Raw genomic sequence first — 18,468 nt, forward strand, 5'->3', positions numbered from 1 at the left:
AAATATTACGTTTCCCTGGATGAGAAAAGGAGAAACATGTTTTAAAGACAAAGCAGTTTCCTGCAGCTCCCTGCACCCCACCTTCAGCTCCAGGGTGATGGGATGAAGACATGGCCCTCAGGACACGATAGGATTAGCCCTCTACCCATCTCACCACGTGGCCCCTGGGAAGATTACATCACCCAGCAAGACTCAACCAAGCCTTGGACTCAGGAGAGCCTACAGAGTTGCCCCTGCATGGCCCCATGGGAGTCTGGCAGCCAATCAGAATGCAAGCTCAAATTCAAAAGCCCAGAGAGGGTATAAAACCCAGGCACTCTCAGCATCTCTCCCTCTTTTTTCCCCTTCACCCAACATCTTCAAGGCATGTGATCCTGTCCACCATTAAAACCATCTTTCCAAGGGTAAAGGGGAGGAAGGGGAAGGAGAGAAGGGAAAGGAGAGGAGGAAGGAAGGAAGGAGAGAAGAAAGAGAAGAAAGGGGGTAGGAAGGAGGGAGGGAAGGAGGGAGGGAAGCAAGGAGGGAAGGGAGGTGGGAAGGAAGGAGAGAAGGAGAGAAGAAAGGAGGGAAGGAAGGAGGGAATGTAGGAGAGAAGGAAGGGGGGAAGGAAGGAGGAAAGGAAGGGAAAGGAAGGAGAGAAGGAGAGAAGAAAGGAGAGAAGGAGGGAAGGAAGGAGGGAAGGAGGGAAGGGGGAAGGAGGGAGGGAAGGAAGGAGGGAAGGAAGGAGAGTAGGAGAGAAGAAACGAGGGAAGGAAAGAGGGAGGGAGGGAAGAAGAAGTAGGACCGTTGTAAGATAAGATGGATCTAAAAAGAAACCAAAAAACCCCCCATCTTTCCAAGCAACTTCCATGAATCCGGTGTCTTTTTCCCCACTTGGAACTGAACCCAGATGGACATTTCTTCCAACGGTGAAGAGGGAGGAGTTGGCACTGCCTTGGGCTCCAAAATAAAAGGTGAGCTTTCAATCTAATAAATAACATTTAACATTTTTCTGGGCAAGGAGCGTTTCAGAATGAAAGCTACCTTCAGCAGCTATTTTCCCTAATGGGCCAGATAGAGAATCTGAGGTCAATGTCAAAGCAGCTTTGAGGTGCCTTCTTTAGGTGCTCAGAGAAGGAGACATCTCGGCCCTGGGCCTGCTGGAGAAGGACGGGTAGGGTGCAGATCCAGTGACCATCCAGTGTGGCCCAACATACCTGGTGCAATTCCTCACTGTCGGATGCTAATTGGTCCACGATAGCCTGCATACACCTTTGCCGCGAGCATAACGTTGCCTAAACAGCAAGAAAAGAGTAAGGAATAGCAATGAGGGATGGATGTTTTTTTTTAGGATTGATTTTATGTTCCTCTGAAGAAGTTACAGAGTCACAAGCCTAGTGCTGTTGTAACTTTGAACAGGCAGGCAAGGTTGAATGGTTTTTTTTCTTGTTGGTTTGGGCAAATAGGCAGGGAAAAATGCTTTAAAAAGCGGGGGGTGGGATGCTGCGAGAGAGAGAGAGGGAGGGAGGGAAAAAGGAGAGGGAGGAAGGACCACAAACCTGGCACAAGACGCAGCTTCAGAGGATACCTTGAAAGAGCACAGCAATCCAGGGCTGGAAGGCACTTGGAGGTCATCTAGTCCAAACCCCTGCTCCAGCAGGACATTGTTAAAGTGAGTTTCTGTCTTTTGAGCCCCCCCCCCAGTCACATGACTATATAGCTACGGCAGTGGTGGGTTTCAAATTTTTTTAGAACCTCTTCTGTAGGTGTGGCCTGCTTTGTGGGAGTGGCTTGCCGGCTATGTGACCGGGTGGGAGTGGCTTGCCAGCCATGTGTCTGGGTGGGAGTGGCTTGGCAGTCATGTGACTGGGTGGGCATGGCCAACTTGTAAAATGTGGTGAAACTCACTTAACAACGCTCTTGCTTAGCAACCAAAATGTTGGCTCAGAAACTCTGGCATTTGAAGCACGCAAGTCTTAAAGCTGTCAAGTTACAAGACCCTTGCACCTCTAACCCTTTAGAAAAAAAAACCCAGGGGTGTTCAAACTTGACAGCTTTAAGACTTGTGGACTTCAACTCCCAGAATTCCTCCTCTCGCTCTTCATCTTGATGATGTGCGGACGGGCGGTGGGGGGAGGGAGCTGGAACCGGTTCTAAACGGCACTGTAGATCTATAGAAGAGGTTAGAACTGGCAGGAACCCACCCCTGAGCTACAGCCATCCAGTCACATGACATATACACCCCAAGCCACGGCCACAGAACCGGTAGGATTTTTTTTTTTTAGATTTCCCCCACTGCTTGGATCCCATCGCACCTTGTTGACCACGTCGCCAAAGGTGAGGTTGGTCAAGGCCATGCCTGTGTAGCGCCTGAGGGCCAGGTTGAGGGGGTCGTTGGTCATCTTGTGCATCTCATAGTCCACCTGCAGGAGCTCAGCAATGGCCTGGAGTCCACCTGGGAAGGGGAAACAGAAGAGAGAAAAAAACTGTGAGCCCCCCCAACAGCAGCGCATAACCAAAGGCACAAGAGTCACCCAATCGCATTGATCGGGGTCGGTGCAGAGGACAAGCAGCAGCCAGACGGTAGAACCATCGAAAAGAAAGAACTACGCAGATAGTCCTCGACATACGACCACAATTGGGACCAGAATTTCCATTGCTAAGCAAGAGCGTTGTTAAGTGAGCCGTGTCTGATTTTACAAATGTTTTCTTCCAGCCGTTAAGTGAATCCCTGCACTTGTTAAGGGCAGTGTTTCTCAACCTTGGCAACTTGAAGATGTCCGGACTTCAACTCCCAGAATTCCCCAGCCAGCGAATGCTGGCTGGGGTATTCTGGGAGTTGAAGTCCGGACATCTTCAAGTTGCCAAGGTTGAGAAACACTGTGTTAAGGGTGAATCACACAGTCGTTAAGCGAATCCACCTAGCTCAGGTGGCAAATGGCAGAGCCACAGGAGGAATTGCCCAATGACCCTTCATTACATCATCACCCAGCAAGGCTCAACCAAGCCCGGGATACAAACACAACCTACCAAGTGCTTAGATATCTTACTTAACTGAATCTGTTTCAGAATATGTCATAAAAGGGGTAATGTTATTGGAGAATTTACTGAAATTGCAAATGAATGCCGGTAGGTGGTTGTGCCTGTAAATATAAATGATTCTGGATAAAAAAACATGTCTGAATAATTGTAATTTAAATGAGAATTGTGGTACAGGGATAGTAAAATACAAATTTTTTTCTTTCTTGATTTAAAATGTACAATTCGATTTGAATGAAGTATATGTAAGGATTGTGGAAGAAACGCACGGAATATATTTGTAACCAATCGATACGCTTTCTACAAGATGTAATGAAAGATGATTCCTTTTTTTATGTGTTTTTGTTTAATTAAAACAATAAAAAAAATTCAACCCCCCCCCCCCACAACCTACAAAGTTCCCCTGCAGGGCCTCCTGAGAGCCTGACAACCAATCAGAATCTGGGTTTTATGCCCAGAAAGGGCATAAAACCCAGAGCACTCTCAGCATCTCCTCCCCTTTTTTTGCTTCAAACTTCAAACCACCGTGGTCCTGTCCACCATTAAAACCATCTTTCCAGGCGGTCTCCACGTTTCCAATGTCTCTCTCCCCACTTGGCTCTGTAGGACGTTAAAACCCACCCCTCTCCTTGAAAAATGAAATATCCTGGGAAGTACTGAAAAGGCAGAATATTATATTTCCCTGGATCAGAAGTAGTGAAACGTGTTTTTAGGCAGGAAACAGATTCACTCTTAATAGCCCCCCCCCTTTGTCAATGGGCCATTAAAAAGCCTGGGTCTGTCTATTCTACATAACAAAGATCCCTCCCCTTAAGCTCCAGGGTGATGGGGTTAAGGCATGATAGCATTAGCCCTTTACCCATCCCACCACAGGGCACCTGGGAAGAAGCAAGGCTCAACCCAACTTGAACTCACAGCCTACAGAGTTGCCCCTGCATGGGAGTCTGACAACCAATCAGAATACAAGCTCAAGATCAAAAGCCCAGAGAGGGCACAAAACCAGGGACTTTCAGCATCTCAGCCCTTCTCTTCTTCTCCACCCAACATTGAAGCATGAGCTCAAGCCATGTGGTCCTGTCCACCATTAAAACCATCTTTCCAAGCAGCCTCCATGTCTCCAGTGTCTTTTTCCCCACTTGGAACTGAACGGAAGGACATTTCTTCCAACAGGTCCTTTCCAACTCTGTTATTCTATTCTATTCTGTTCTGTTCTGTTCTGTTCTGTTCTGTTCCGTTCTATTCCATTCTATTCCATTCTATTCCATTCTATTCCATTCTATTCCATTCCATTCCATTCTATTCCATTCTATTCTATTGCCAGGAGTTCAATACTGACAGGCTCAAGGTTGTGTCACCCTTCCAAGAAATGAGGACCCCGGTGGTTGGGGGCGCAATACGCTGACTCTAAACCGCTTAGAGAGAGCTGAAAAGCATTAGGAAGCAGTTCATGGCAGGCTGCAGTGCTCCCCCGTGTAACCTACCCAGCTCATTCATGGCACGGCGGTATTCTTCATCGAACGAGAGCTTCATGATGGCGCAGGTAGCTTGACAAATCTGGGGCTCGATTGGAACAGGAGCTGCAGAGAAAGAAGTGGAATGCGGTGAACGGAACAGAGACCTCAAACATTTAATTGCACCAACTTAGGATGCAATTCAGTGGATCCAGATCCCTTGGTGCTTTATACCCCAAGTGAACCCACTTAAAGTAGGATTTTGGAAACTGGGCACAAGCTCAAAACGTTGCTGGTTAGATCAGCGGGCTAGAAAGACTTATGAAGGGGAAAGGAATGCAAATGTTTAGCGCAGCGGTCACTAACTGGTGGTCCGTGAGAAAATTTTGGCAGGGAAAATTATTTGCATTTTTTAATATTGCACTAAATCAGGGGTCCTCAAACTACGGCCGCTGGGCCGGATACATGCAATGAATCCTTGTGTTGCTGCAGAGAGTCTCCCCCTTCGGGGTCTTTTTGTGCGGGTCGGAGCGGGGCAGAAATTCCAACTTGGGGTCTGCTTTGGCCTCCTGGCGTGGGGCTTTAGGCAAAGGCTGGGGGGAAGCGCCGATGGTGGCGAAGAGCCGGAGGGCCTCGTTCCAGTGGGACTGCATCATGGCCTGGAACTGGCTGGCCATCTCAGCCTGCAGAGCCTCCAGGCGCTGGCACCTGGCCTTGGCACTCCCGCAGGTCTTCCCTCTGCTTGGAAAGCCTATGCTCCTAGTCCTCAGTGAGGGGCTTCTACTGAGCCTCCTTTTCAGTCAGATCCAATTTGACCTGAGCCAGCTGTTTTGCCAACTCTTTCTCGTGGTGCAGAGGTGGTTTCCTACCAGTTCGCACCTATTCGGTAGAACCGGTTCATCAAATCTACCGAACCGGTTAGAAGAGGTTCCACCAGTGGACCCGGAAAGCAGGACACACCTACAGAAGAGGTTCCAAAATTTTTTGAAACCCACCACTGGTCCTTGGATATGATTATTCTACACTATCATGCTCCTATTTATAAAACTCAGTGCCTCTGTGAAAGGTAAGGATGACTACTGCGTTTGTGGTGCAATCAGAACATTGCGTGTGTTGAAGTTGTTTTAACGCAAACCAAAGATGCCTTTTAAAAAACAAGTTTGCATCATATTCTTATGCATGCCAGTGCTGGGTGTGAGGTAATTTAAGGTGGTTCTGACAAGTGTCGTCGGCATCTTCATATCCGGTCACATGGGTGGCAAGCCACTCCCATCAGGTCACATGGGTGGCAAGCCACTCCCACAAAGGAGGCCACGCCCACAGAGTAGGTTTGAACAATTTTTGAAACCCACCACTGTCGTGCTTAGCTCCAACAACTGCTTCCTGTTGGGGTCCTAAGGAGCCCGGGTGGAGAGGCGAGGAGTGGCTGGGAGGGGAGGGGAAAGTAGAGGCCGGCGAGGCGCCTCTCCATGTGAGTGACATCGAGTTGGCCACACCCACCCAGCCACATGGCCACCTAGCCACGCCCAAGCAGCCGGTCATTAGGCAGACCATATTAGTGGTCCGCGGGATTTAAAACCATGAATTTAGTGGTCCCTGAGGCACAAAGGTTTGGGGAGCCCTGGTTTAGAGTATGGAAAGAGAATACTCAGCGGAGAGAATAGCTAAAAAGGAGTCATAGAGAACTCTTCTAGAATATTAATAAACTCTCCTACATAAAGAAGAACATTAACGGTTGCTTCGAAGCCAGTAATTTTGAAACGAGCTCGTGAAAGCTGCAACGCAAAATTCAGACCTCTGGGAAAACAATATAACTTTTAAAAACATGTTGGTAAGGCAGGCTCTCTTTAAAAATGTTTGGTTTCTCATCGGGTGGGGACTTGAATGAATGCTGTTCAAATATCCTTTAGCAAGCCTCTTAGCGAATCCAACCACTGGAAGCTGGCACGGAAATAGTCCACGTGAAGAAATAGTTTTAAAGTCAACAGAAATTGAGTATCTGCCGTTGAGTAACCCCAAGTCAGTTTCTGCCTCTCAGGTTTAATGTAATCATTGCATTGTTATGCTAATGGAGGGGAGAGTGTGGCCTTTGTGTATTCAGTTCATTTCCTTTCTCTACCGCCCTTCCAAAATAGCTCAGGGCAATTTCCATTAAAAGTTAGGCCCTTAAAAAACACTGAAGCAAAACAAAAAGGATTAGTTTTAATCTATTTTGAATGGCAAAGCGCTTACATTTTTTTTCAGGTTGGCTGAGGGCCTGCAACGGAAATAGATCTCTGGACTCTATAAAAACTGGGAGCCCGTCTCTAAGAAGATTGTGGGCAAGTCATAGCTATGGACTTAAAAAGCCGAGGTGGCGCAGTGGTTAGGGTGCAGTACTGCAGGCCACTTCAGCTGACTGTTATCTGCAGTTCAGTGGTTCTAATCTCACTGGCTCAAGGTTGACTCAGCCTTCCATCCTTCCGAGGTGGGTGAAATGAGGACCCAGACTGGGGGCGATATGTTGACTCTGTAAACCGCTTAGAGAGGGCTGAAAGCCCTATGAAGCGGTATATAAGTCTAACTGCTAACTGCTAACTTCTCCGGCTAGTCTTCATGAGCAATAGAGAACAAGCAAAAACATCCCAAAGATGCTTTTTTTCAGGTGGCAACTGGACTTTCTGGTTTTTTTTCTTTTGAAGATGTTTCGCTTCTCATCCAAGAAGCTTCTTCAGCTCTGACAGGATAGTGGGGAATGGAAGGATTTATATTCCTTGCAGACAGCTGGTCATTTGCATCCTTTTGAGAGGGTCGTCGAGGCCCCCTGGAGGTTTATCTGTGTCCTCAGGGTCACCTGAGTGGTGCAAATGGTTCCTGTAGTCTGCAATTATTTTTTTTACAGACTGTTAGCTATACAATTTGGGATGAACAGCCTTTGAAGGGTGGAGGAGTAGGAATGGATTTCCAGGGAAATAAATGCAGGCTGGGGTGGGCGTGGCCAGCCAGCTCGACATCACTCATGTCGGGAGCGCCTGTGGTGGCCAGAGCACTCTGCTAGTGAAAACGGGCTCCAAGCTCCGTTTTCAGCTGCGATGGCCTCCTGTAACCCTCTGCCAGAGAAAATGGAGCCACTCGCGGTTCTCCAGAGCTCCATTTTCGCTGGCGGAGGCACAGCGGGATGGTCCTTCGTTGTTTCCAAGGTGGCCTCGCGGGCCAGATCTCAGCGCCCCATGGGCCGGATCCACCCCCTGCTTTAAGAGTACCTGCAAAGTCTTGATAGGTAGCCCCAATCCTCCCTCTACCTGCTCCCCCCTCGGGGATCTTGGCCCCTTCCTTCTGCATCCTGAGCCAGTCCCAGCAGGTCTCGGAGTAGGAGCGGATCTGTTCCAGCACGTGTAACACCCGCATCTCCTTCTTGGCCTGTCCCTCGTCGGGCTGAGAGAAGATGATGTTGTGGAGGGCAGCGTTAGCGCGCATGCGACAGTCCTTCCCTGCGGCTCCGGGGCTGTCGGGGGCGCTCGGTTCCCGGTCTGAGTCATGGAGAATCTGGATGAGCAGAGGGAGGCACCCCGACTTGCGCATGGCCAGGCAGCTTTCCTGGGAACTGGACATGGCCAGCAGAGTGCGTGACATGTCCTCCTTGTCGCGGGTGGCCAGCATGGAAAGCAGCCAGAAGACAACCTCCACCTGCGAACCGGAAGAAAGAAATGCCTTTTTATTCACATTTAGCACCACAGGGATTTCTTTGACCTTGTAGGTCCATTTGTTTTTCTTCTGTACAGGAAGTCCTCGACAAAAAAAAAATTCACTGCTAAGTGAGACGGTTGTGAAGTAAGGTTTTACATTTAGGCAAAAAAAAACCTAAAGGCACAGATACAGTATAGGTCCAAGATGGCGAACCTATGGGACGCATGCCACAAGTGGCACGTGGAGCCATTTGTCAGGGCACGCGAGGCGAGTTCAGCCTTTTTAAAAGACATTTTTTAGATTTAGATTTATTTTATTTGTATGCCGCCCTTTTCCGAGAGGGACTCAGGGCGGCAAACAACTCAAGGGGGGAAAGGGAACATAGAACACAATACAAGTGATTAAAATAACCAAGAATCACACAGCCACACAGGTCGAGAGGGGAGGGGAACTTGTCAACCCCAGGCCTGCCGGCACAGCCAGGTTTTGACGGCTTTCCGGAAGGCCTGGAGAGAGGTGAGGGTTCCGAATCTCTGCGGGGAGTTCGTTCCAAAGGGCCGGAGCTGCCGCAGAGAAGGCCCTCCCCCGGGTGGTAGCCAGATGGCATTGGCTGGTGGACGGAACCCGGAGGAGGCCGACCCTGTGTGATCTAACGGGTCTTTGGGAGGTAATTGGCAGCAGGCGGTCTCTCAAGTACCCAGGTCCAATACCATGAAGGGCTTTATAAGTTACGACTAGCACTTTGAAGCGTATCCGGAGACCGATCGGTAACCAGTGCAGCTCGCGGAGGATAGGTGTAACGTGGGTGTACCGAGGTGAACCCACAATCGCTCGCGCGGCTGCATTCTGGACGAGTTGAAGTCTCCGAATACTCTTCAAGGGCTGCCCCATGTTTGCTCTCCCCAGGCTCCAGAGGCTTTATAGGAGCCTGGGGAGAGTGAAAAGAGCCTCCGCTGCCCCCCCAGAGGCCTCCGGAGGCTTCAGGAGCTTCTCTGAAGCCTCCGGAGTGCAAAAAACTGCCCCTACAGGCAAACCGGAACTTCGGGAATGGCCTTCCGGTTTGCTTGTAGGGCCGGTTTAAGCCCTCCGGAGCCTTCAGGGAAGCCTCCTGAAGGTCCCTGAAGGCTCTGGAGGACTAAAAATGGCCCTATGAGCAAACCGGAAGTGACTTCTGCTTTGCTCGTTGGGTGGTTTTTCGTCCTCCAGAGCCTTCAGGGAAGCTTCCTGAAGGTCCCTGAAGGCTCCGGAGGGCTTAAACCGATCCTACGAGCAAACTGGAAGTTTGTTCCCAAACTTCCGGATTGCCCTTAGGGCCGTTTTTTTGCACTCCGGAGGCTTCAGGGAAGCTCCTGAAGCTGTTTTCGCCCTCCCCATAGGTGGTACCTGGCTCAATAGTCGTAACTGTGAAAGGGATCTTGGAGTCCTAGTGGACAATCATTTAAATATGAGCCAGCTGTGTGCAGCAGCTGCCAAAAAAGCCAACACAGTTCTAGGCTGCATAAACAGAGGGAGAGAATCAAGATCACATGAAGTGTTAACACCACTTTATAAGGCCTTGGTAAGGCCACACTTGGAATACAGCATTCAGTTTTGGTCACCACGATGTAGAAAAGATGTGGAGACTCTAGAAAGAGTGCAGAGAAGAGCAACAAAGATGATTAGGGGACTGGAGGCCAAAACATATGAAGAATGGTTGCAGGAACTGGGTATGTCTAGTTTAATGAAAAGAAGGACTAGGGGAGACATGATATCAGTCTTCCAATATCTCAGGGGTTGCCACAAAGAGGAGGGAGTCAGACTATTTTCCAAGGCACCTGAGGGTAGAACAAGAAGCAATGGGTGGAAACTAATCAAGGAGAGAAGCAACTTAGAACTGAGGAGGAATTTCCTGACAGTTAGAACAATCAATCAGTGGAACAGAAGTTGCCTCCAGAAGTTGTGAATGCCCCAACACTGGAAATCTTTAAGAAGATGTTGGATAGCCATTTGTCTGAAACGGTATCCTGCCTAAGCAGGGGGTTGGACTAGAAGACCTCCAAGGTCCCTTCCAATTCTGTTACTCTATTCTAAGTGAGCTTTGCCCCCGTTTTACGATCTTCCTTGCCACATTTGTTAAGTGAACCACTGCAGTTAAGTTCGTAACGCGGTTGTTAAGTGACTCTGGCTCCCCCGCCATTGAGTTTCCTTGTCAGAAGGTAGCAAAGGGGGAATCATGTGACCCTGGGACACTGCGACCGTCATAAATATGAGTTGGTTGCCAAGTGTCTGAATTTTGATCCCATGACCATGGGGAAGCTGTGATGGTTTTAAGTGCGAAAATACATCCTAAGTCACTTTTTTAATGCTGTTGTTGTTCTGACCGAGGCTTCCCCAGTAGCACGAAGCTATAACAATAGCAGTAGACTTATATACCGCTTCATAGGGCTTTCAGCCCTCTCTAAGCGGTTTACAGAGAGTCAGCATATTGCCCCCAACAATCTGGGTCCTCATTTTACCCACCTCGGAAGGATGGAAGGCTGAGTCAACCCTGAGCCGGTGAGATTTGAACCGCTGACCTGCTGATCTAGCAGTAGCCTGCAGTGCTGCATTTAACCACTGCGCCACCATTAAATGCATCCTCGTCCCGATAAACCCCTTTAATTTAATTGACAGTGAATTCCTCTCCAGCAAAGTCTTTCCTCTCCTACAATCTTTCCAGATAGTTCACAATTCCCGACCTTTATCAGGCTTGGAGAATGACCAAGCTGATATCTTTCAGAGGCCGCAATACGTGGCAAGAATGCAGGAATGAACTAAGTTGTCTCCTGCAAACTCCACTCCCGTCGCTCCTCTTTTATTCCCTATGGGAGGGGCCATTCACTGTCTACCAGTGGCCTCACTCCTGGGATCGGCCCTTGTTCCTTAGCTGTTCCCTTCGTCTGGCAACCCTGCGCATGCACACATTGGGAACAGGCTCCAGCTGTTCTTCTGCCCCCCCCTGACTCTGAAGGCAGCTGATTACTGGCATATGACCCTGGCCCCACCTCTTCCTCCGACACAGAGCCCTCATCAGAGCCTTCCCCAGGACTGGCCCAGGTTCCTCCCCAACCTCCTCACTGTCCGAATCTATTTGTAATAGATATAGCTGAATAATAATTGATATTGATAGTAATGTATATAATGTGGAGTTGATATGATAAATAATAATTGGATATGAGAAGGGAAGGTTGGAAATATTTTTGGACCATATACAAAGGTTAAGGTGGCGCAGTGGTTAAATGCAGCACTGCAGGCTACTGCTAGATCAGCAGGTCAGCGGTTCAAATCTCACCGGCTCAGGGTTGACTCAGCCTTCCATCCTTCCGAGGTGGGTAAAATGAGGACCCAGATTGTTGGGGGCAATATGCTGACTCTCTGTAAACCGCTTAGAGAGGCCTGAAAGGCCTATGAAGCGGTATATAAGTCTACTGCTATTAATCACAATAATTATCACTATTAAAAAATAAAATAAAATATATACAGTTAAATGTTAACTAATATAGGGAAAATGTTACGATATACGATATAATTACATAAAGAAGGGAGAATGATAATAAACTATACTGCATGGAAGATGGAATTTTTGGTATTAAATATTATGGATGTTCAGCTATATTGTTACATTTCATTCCACAATACAGATAGTCCTCTGCTTACAACAGTTCATTCAGTGAATATTCAAAGTTACGACGACACTGAAAAAAGTGACTTATGACGGTTTCCCACACTTGCAATGTGGCAGCGTCCCCATCGCCAAGTGATCAAAACTTGGATGCTTGGCAACCTACTCATATTTATGATGGTTGCAGCATCCTGTGTGTGTGTGTGTGTGTGTGATGTGTTCACCTCTTGCAACCTTATGACAAGCACAGTCAATGGGGAAGCCAGATTCACTTAATAACCTGCGACCAACTTAACAACTGCAGTGATTCACTTAACAGCTGTGGCAAAAAAAAAAGGTCACTAAATGGGGTGAACTTCACGTAACTGTCTCACTTAGCAACAGAAAATCTGGGCTCAATTGTGGTCGTAAGTCAAGCACTACCTGGTACAAATGTTCTCTTTTTTTTTTAACAAACCCAAGTGTGAGAAGATTGGGAGCTGCACCTTTTGATGCTGCCACTAGATGGCACTCACGTAAAAGCCCAGCACCTCGGATTTGAAACTATGATTTGCATCATGTAAACAAACAAACAAACAAACAAAAAGACCTGGTGAAACTTTGATTGTATGGTTGGGGCCATTATTTTGACTTTTGAGCCGAGGTGGCACAATTTTCTATTCTACTCTACTCTTGATTCCAATGTTCTGTTCTGTTCTATTCTATTCACAACAGTGCAAACATGTCTAGAGTATGTCTACTTTGATGGAAAGAAGGACTAGGGGCGATATGATAACAGAGTTCCAATATTTAAGAGGTTGGTACAAGGAAGAGGGGGCCAACCTATTCTCCCAAAGCACCGGAAGGCAAGACAAGAAACAAAGGATGGAAACTAATCAAGGAGAGAAGCAACCTGGAATTAAAACTTCCTGACAGCGAGAACAATTAACAAAGACAATTACTTGCCTGCAGAGGTTGTGGGTGCTCCATCACTGGAGGCTTTTAAGAAGGGATTGGACAGTCATTTGTCTGAAATGGTCTATAGGGCTTCCAACCTGAGCAGGGGGTTAGGCTAGAAGACCTCCAAGGCCCCTTCCAACTCCGTTATTCCAATCACATACACACCTTAAAATTACCTGCAGGTCATGGTTATGCATATGCCAATAAAAACCATTTTGTTCGTTTTGACCATAGAAACATACTCCTGTACCTTACTGCTGCCCAGCTGATCCTTCGCTTCCTCTGAATTGGTTGCGATGTCCAGCCTCCCATCTCCTTCAGTGCTTGGCAGTTTTCCGGAGGGCTGGAAGATAAAGAGTTGGGAAACACATAGAAATATTTAATAAAATTTGCATCCTGTCACCCTGCTGGAGTCTCCCTGCAGAGCCCATTTTGGTAGACGAACAGACATGTCTTAATCTTGGTTTGGCAAATCCAGAGAGTTTTGGAATATTTCCTGGGTGGGTAATATACATCAGTGTTTCTCAACCTTGGCAACTTGAAGATGTCTGGACTTCGCTGGCTGGGGAATTCGCATTTGCTGGCTGGGGAATTCTGGGAGTTGAAGTCTGGACATCTTCGAGTTGCCAAGGTTGAGAAACACTGATATACATAATATTCCTTCCTCCTCTTATTTCCCCCACAACAGCAGCCCTGTGGAGGTGAGATAGGCTGAGAGAGAGAGAGAGAGAGTGATTGGTCCAAAGTCACCCAGCCAGCTTTCATGCCTAAGGCAGGACTAGAACTCCAGCTTCCTAGTGATTGGCCCAAAGTCATCCAACCAGTTTTTGTGCCTCAGGCGGGATTACAACTCACCATCTCCTGGTGATTGGCCCAAAGTCACCCAGCCGGTTTTCATATCTAAGCCAAGACTAGAATTCCCAGCCTTCTAGTGATTGGCCCAAAGTCATCCAACCAGCTTTTATGCCTCAGGCGGGATTACAACTCACTGTCTCCTGGTGATTGGCCCAAAGTCACCCAGATGGCTTTCATATCTAAGCCAAGACTAGAATTCCCAGTCTCCTGGTGATTGGTCCAGTTACCCAGCCAGTGTTCGTGTCTCAGGCGGGACTATAAGTCACTTTCTCCTGGTGATTGGCCCAAAGTCACCAATCTAGCTTTTGTGCCTCAGGCGGAACTAGAAGTCATGGTCACCCAGTTTCTAACGATGTCTTTACCACTACCCTAAACCAGCTCTCTTATTTCCATTTAACACTTTATTGGGTTATAAGATAAGATACAAAATCTAAAAGTAAATAGGAAAACAATGGGAGGAGGGAAGAGAAGTGAGGAAGGGTTGAGAAACAGAAAAAGAAGTTTCGACTTCCGACTCCCTCTGTTGCCGTTAAATAAAGCATTAACATCAAACCATAGCTTTTGGTTTTTTCGTGCTAGCATAAACTAACCATTTCCATAAAGATCTATCAAACGAATCAGTAAAGCCCCAAATCAAAGTTTCATTCTTTTCCACTTCAAGCACAAAGTTCAGAAGCTTTGTCTCCATGTGGAAAACGAAAGTACTTATATTCTTTTCTTGAATCAAAGTGGTCAGTTTTGCCATTTCAGCCAACCAGCTCTCCTTAGATAATTAATTAATGGTTTTGGTGAATCAATGGAGGAAGTGCTCGGGGGGGGGAGTTTCCAAAAAGGTAAGATGGCGGACTTCACCCTGGGAGTGAAGCCATTTGTTGTTTTATGTCCATTGTGCATATAACATGTTTTTAAAAAGCAGTGGGGCTTTTAAGCAGACAGTGGAGCAGAGGTGGTATTCAGCCAGTTTTGACCAGTTCTGGAGAAATAGTAGCGGAAATTTTGAGTAGTTTGGAGAACCAGCAAATAGGCTGGCCACGCCCCTGCAGCTTCTCTGCTGATCTTCTTTTGTTGCCCTGCACAGGAGAACGGAGCTGGAAAGCAGGTTAGTGGGCTGGGGAGGGAATGGGGATTTTGCAGTATCCTTCCCCTGCCACGCCCACAAAGCCATGCCACCACCACAAAGCCACATCACACCCACAAAGCCACACCCATAGAACTGGTAGTAAAAATTTTGAATCCCACCACTGCAGCGGAAGCCACTATGTCAGGCCTGCAGACATATTCCTTTTAGGATCTTTGGCTTGCCACACTTTCTATTATTTTACTATGCTGTTTCCTTAGTGGGGAATAGGGAGGGAAGAATAGTAAGGAGAAGAATGTGTCGTGGCCAAAATAAAACATTCCTTTCTAGAAGCCCAAGGTCATCTTTTGTCTCCGCACCTCTGCACCTGCCCGGAACTAGATGGGTGGAAATGCCAGCATGGCAGACAAAGATTGGACCATGTAGTGGACTTGTGGGTGGGGGGGCAAGGTTTTAAACTTTCAACTGGGTGGAAATCCAAGAAGCTTTCAGATTCGGGTTTCCGCAGTTTGTACCAACATGTCTCTCTTATTAAATTGGAACTTTGATGAAAGCTATGCCTTGGACTCTGATTTAATTCTGGATGATATTTGGAACACTGACACACTACTATCATGACTCTTTGGCTCACACACCCTTATCACAATGGCAGGTAGCCGAAAACTAGATAGGCGCAGCTATTATTTCTTAAATGCTAATGAGAAAAGAAACATCTCCGTTTTTCATAAGAGCCATTCATTCAGGGAGCTAATTAATGAGGGAGATTGGGAGCTCCTCTACATGGGTGGCTTAATCAAGTTTGATTTGCTTGATGCTTGCATATGGATTCCTGAACTTAGCAGGGGTTGGACTAGATGGCCTCAGGACACTCCCCCCTCTCTCTCCAGACTTCTGAAAGAGGGTCAAGTCGTGCGTCACTCAGCCGGCAGCGGCTGATTCCACCCTGCATCTGGTCCTTCTATTTTTGGAATAAGACTCTGAATTTTCAAGCAGAAGGTGGATTGAAAAATATGAACGAAGTTGTCCTATCAGTGACCTACAACAAGGGGGTCTTGTACATATTCGGGGAGGGGAAGGGGGAGGGGGAAAGAGGCATTTTGTCAAAAGACCACTCCTCAAATCCAGAGCTGAGCCTGCAAAGAGAGTACAGTTGAGGAGAGAATCTTCAACTTACAACCATTCGTTTGGAGATCGTTTGAAGTTACGACAGCCCTGAAAAAGGGGTTTTGCATTTACAAATTGTGCGCATCCCCATGGTTACGTGATCAAAATTCAGGCATTTGACAACAGGCGTGTATTTTTGAGAGGCCGCAGTGTCGTGTCATTCACCTTTTGCAACTTTCTGACAAGCCAAGTCAATGGGGAAGCCAGGTTCACTTTTCAACCGTGTTAACAGCTGCAGTGATTCACTTAAAAACGCAGCCACCCTGAGTCGCTGAAATTGACATACATTTAATAAATTATATGTGCGTAATCTACGGTTAGGCTCATAATCTAAAACTGGTAGAAACTGAATCGTTCAAGACCCAACTAAGAACTATTAAGTAGCACCTAAGACTTAGATGCTTAGGTCAGCCAGATGTTTGGACTGGATTTGACACTTTTATCCACCCACTGAGTCCTTCGGAAGGATCCCAGCATAGGTGGGTTCCTACCAGTTCGCACCAGTTCGGTAGAACCGGTTCGTCAAATCTACCGAACCGGTTAGAAGAGGTTCCACCAGTGGACCCGGAAAGCAGGCCACACCTACAGAAGAGGTTCCAAAAATTTTTGAAACCCACCATTGACACACACAGACACAGACACACACACACACACACACACACAGAGACACACAGACTCACACAGAGAGAGAAAGAGAAAGAAAGGAAGAAAGAAAGAAAGAAAGAAAAAGTGAGAGAGAGATGAAAGAAAAAAAGGAAAAAGGGACAGAGACAAAAGGAAGGAAAGAGAGAGAGAGAGAGAAAGAAAGAAAGAAAACACATGGCCGGCAAGCCACTCCCACCAGGTCACATGGCCAGCAAGCCACTCCCACAAAGGAGGTCACACCCACAGAGTAGGTTCGAAAAATTTTTGAAACTCACCACTGGATCCCAGATAGGCAGATGTGGATATTTTATGGTGTTAAAGGTATTAACGCAGAATGTCAGCTGTTCCCAGCAAAGCTGACTTTCGCAATTGACTGACGGTGAAATTGTCAATGCCAACGGTGTTTCAGATCAGTGGTGGGTTGCAATTTTTTCTACTACTGGTTCGCTCGCGCGCACGTGCACGCTCGCGCGATTGCACGACGCTTCTGCGCATGCGCAGAAGCATCCGGGTGGGTTGGCGGAGCCTCCCACCGCCACCACTACCGGTTCGCCCAATCCAGGGCGAACTGGCAGCAACACACCTCTGCTAACCCTAACCCTTTGCCAGAGTCGTTCTGCTTCTATTTGCAGGCCTTTGTATTTTCTGACCTTCTTTTTATTATTATTTACAGGAGGGTCTACCCCATTCCAATTCAATCATTCCCCCCTCCCCACTTCTTCATACAAATCTCACGGCAGACACAGACCAATTTTGGACGTGAGCCAAATCATTCTCTAGCCATTTGGCTCTCCCACCCCAGCAGTTCTCAGATCCCAGCTGCCCAACCCTGGCTTGGCCACCAACTGCTCTCCATCCTTCGGCTGGCCTATTTTTCATCTCCATGGCAACTGCCTCTTTGTCACTGTATAGGAAATGCACACAGAGACCACACTCTCCATTGCCGCCGGGCCAAAGGAAGGAGGGAGGGAACAAATCTGCCCTCTCATTATCTGACTCCATTCTCATGCAAGGCAGATACCCAGGCCCTTCCAGCCCTCCCTCCCTCCTTAATTCATCATTTTGTTTCGGATCTCTTCTCCACCCTCCTCACCTCCCCGCCTGACCCAACATATTGGAGACACCCTTTGTAAAGTACAGTAGTCCTCGACTTACGACCTCAACTGAGCCCAAAATTTCCATTGCTAAGCGAGGCAATTGTTAAATTGTTAAGCAAGTTGCTTTTTTTGCCCCGATTAAGCAAATGGCTGCAGTCGTTAAGTGAATCATGTGGTCATTAAGCGAATCTGGCTTGCCCCATGGGTTTTGTTTGTCAGAAGCCAGCTGGGAAGGTACCCAAATGGTGTTCACACGACCCCAGGATAATGCAACTGTCGGTTGCAAGCGTTTGAATTTTGATCCCAAGACCTTGGGAATGCTGCATCGGTCATAAATGCAAAAAAACAGTCATAAATCATTTTCCCCCCACTTTTGTTATGAGTTTGAACGGTCATTAAACGAATGGTTGTAAGTCAAGAACTACAGTACTTGTGCTGTTCTGTGCAGGCTCCAGAAGGGACACTGAGTAGCAGTGGTGGGTTTCAAAAATTGTTGGAACCTACTCTGTGGGTGTGGCCTCCTTTGTGGGAGTGGCTTGCCACCCATGTGACTGAATGGGAGTGGCTTGCTGCCCATGTGACTGGATATGAAATTATGAATTAGTACTTAGGTCGGTCCAAGTAGCTATTCAGAAACTCTGGCATTGAAGCATGCAAGTCTTAAAGATGTCAAGTTACAAGATCCTTGCCAGTGGTGGGTTTCAAAATTTTTTGGAACCTCTTCTGTAGGTGTGGCCTGCTTTCCGGGTCCACTGCTGGGACCTCTTCTAACCGGTTCGGTAGATTTGACGAACCGGTTCTACCGAATAGGTGCGAACTGGTAGGAACCCACCTCTGCTGAGTAGCCAATGAGCGATTTAACCATAATCACACGTGTCCACCTAATTCAGTGATAATGAACCTATGACAAGCATG

At 47.5% G+C, this 18,468-nt stretch overlaps 1 protein-coding gene across 1 annotated transcript in view; it reads right to left on the minus strand.

Moving 5' to 3' along the window:
• The window catches only part of LOC106554481 (adenomatous polyposis coli protein 2), a 55,099-nt gene that overhangs the window by 14,579 nt on the left and 22,052 nt on the right, over positions 1 to 18,468 (minus strand). Inside the window, exons 7-11 of the mRNA XM_087703281.1 lie at positions 12,965 to 13,057; positions 7,751 to 8,135; positions 4,500 to 4,595; positions 2,295 to 2,434; positions 1,197 to 1,274 (exon numbers count right to left, since the gene is read on the minus strand). Coding sequence (XP_087559407.1) covers positions 1,197 to 1,274; positions 2,295 to 2,434; positions 4,500 to 4,595; positions 7,751 to 8,135; positions 12,965 to 13,057 — 792 coding nt within the window. The remainder of the gene's footprint in view (positions 1 to 1,196; positions 1,275 to 2,294; positions 2,435 to 4,499; positions 4,596 to 7,750; positions 8,136 to 12,964; positions 13,058 to 18,468) is intronic.

Source organism: Thamnophis sirtalis, unplaced genomic scaffold, assembly GCF_051295495.1.
Source record: "Thamnophis sirtalis isolate CommonGarterSnake01/CBP01778 unplaced genomic scaffold, rThaSir2_p1.2 scaffold_1, whole genome shotgun sequence".
NCBI classification, from domain to species: Eukaryota; Metazoa; Chordata; class Lepidosauria; order Squamata; family Natricidae; genus Thamnophis; species Thamnophis sirtalis.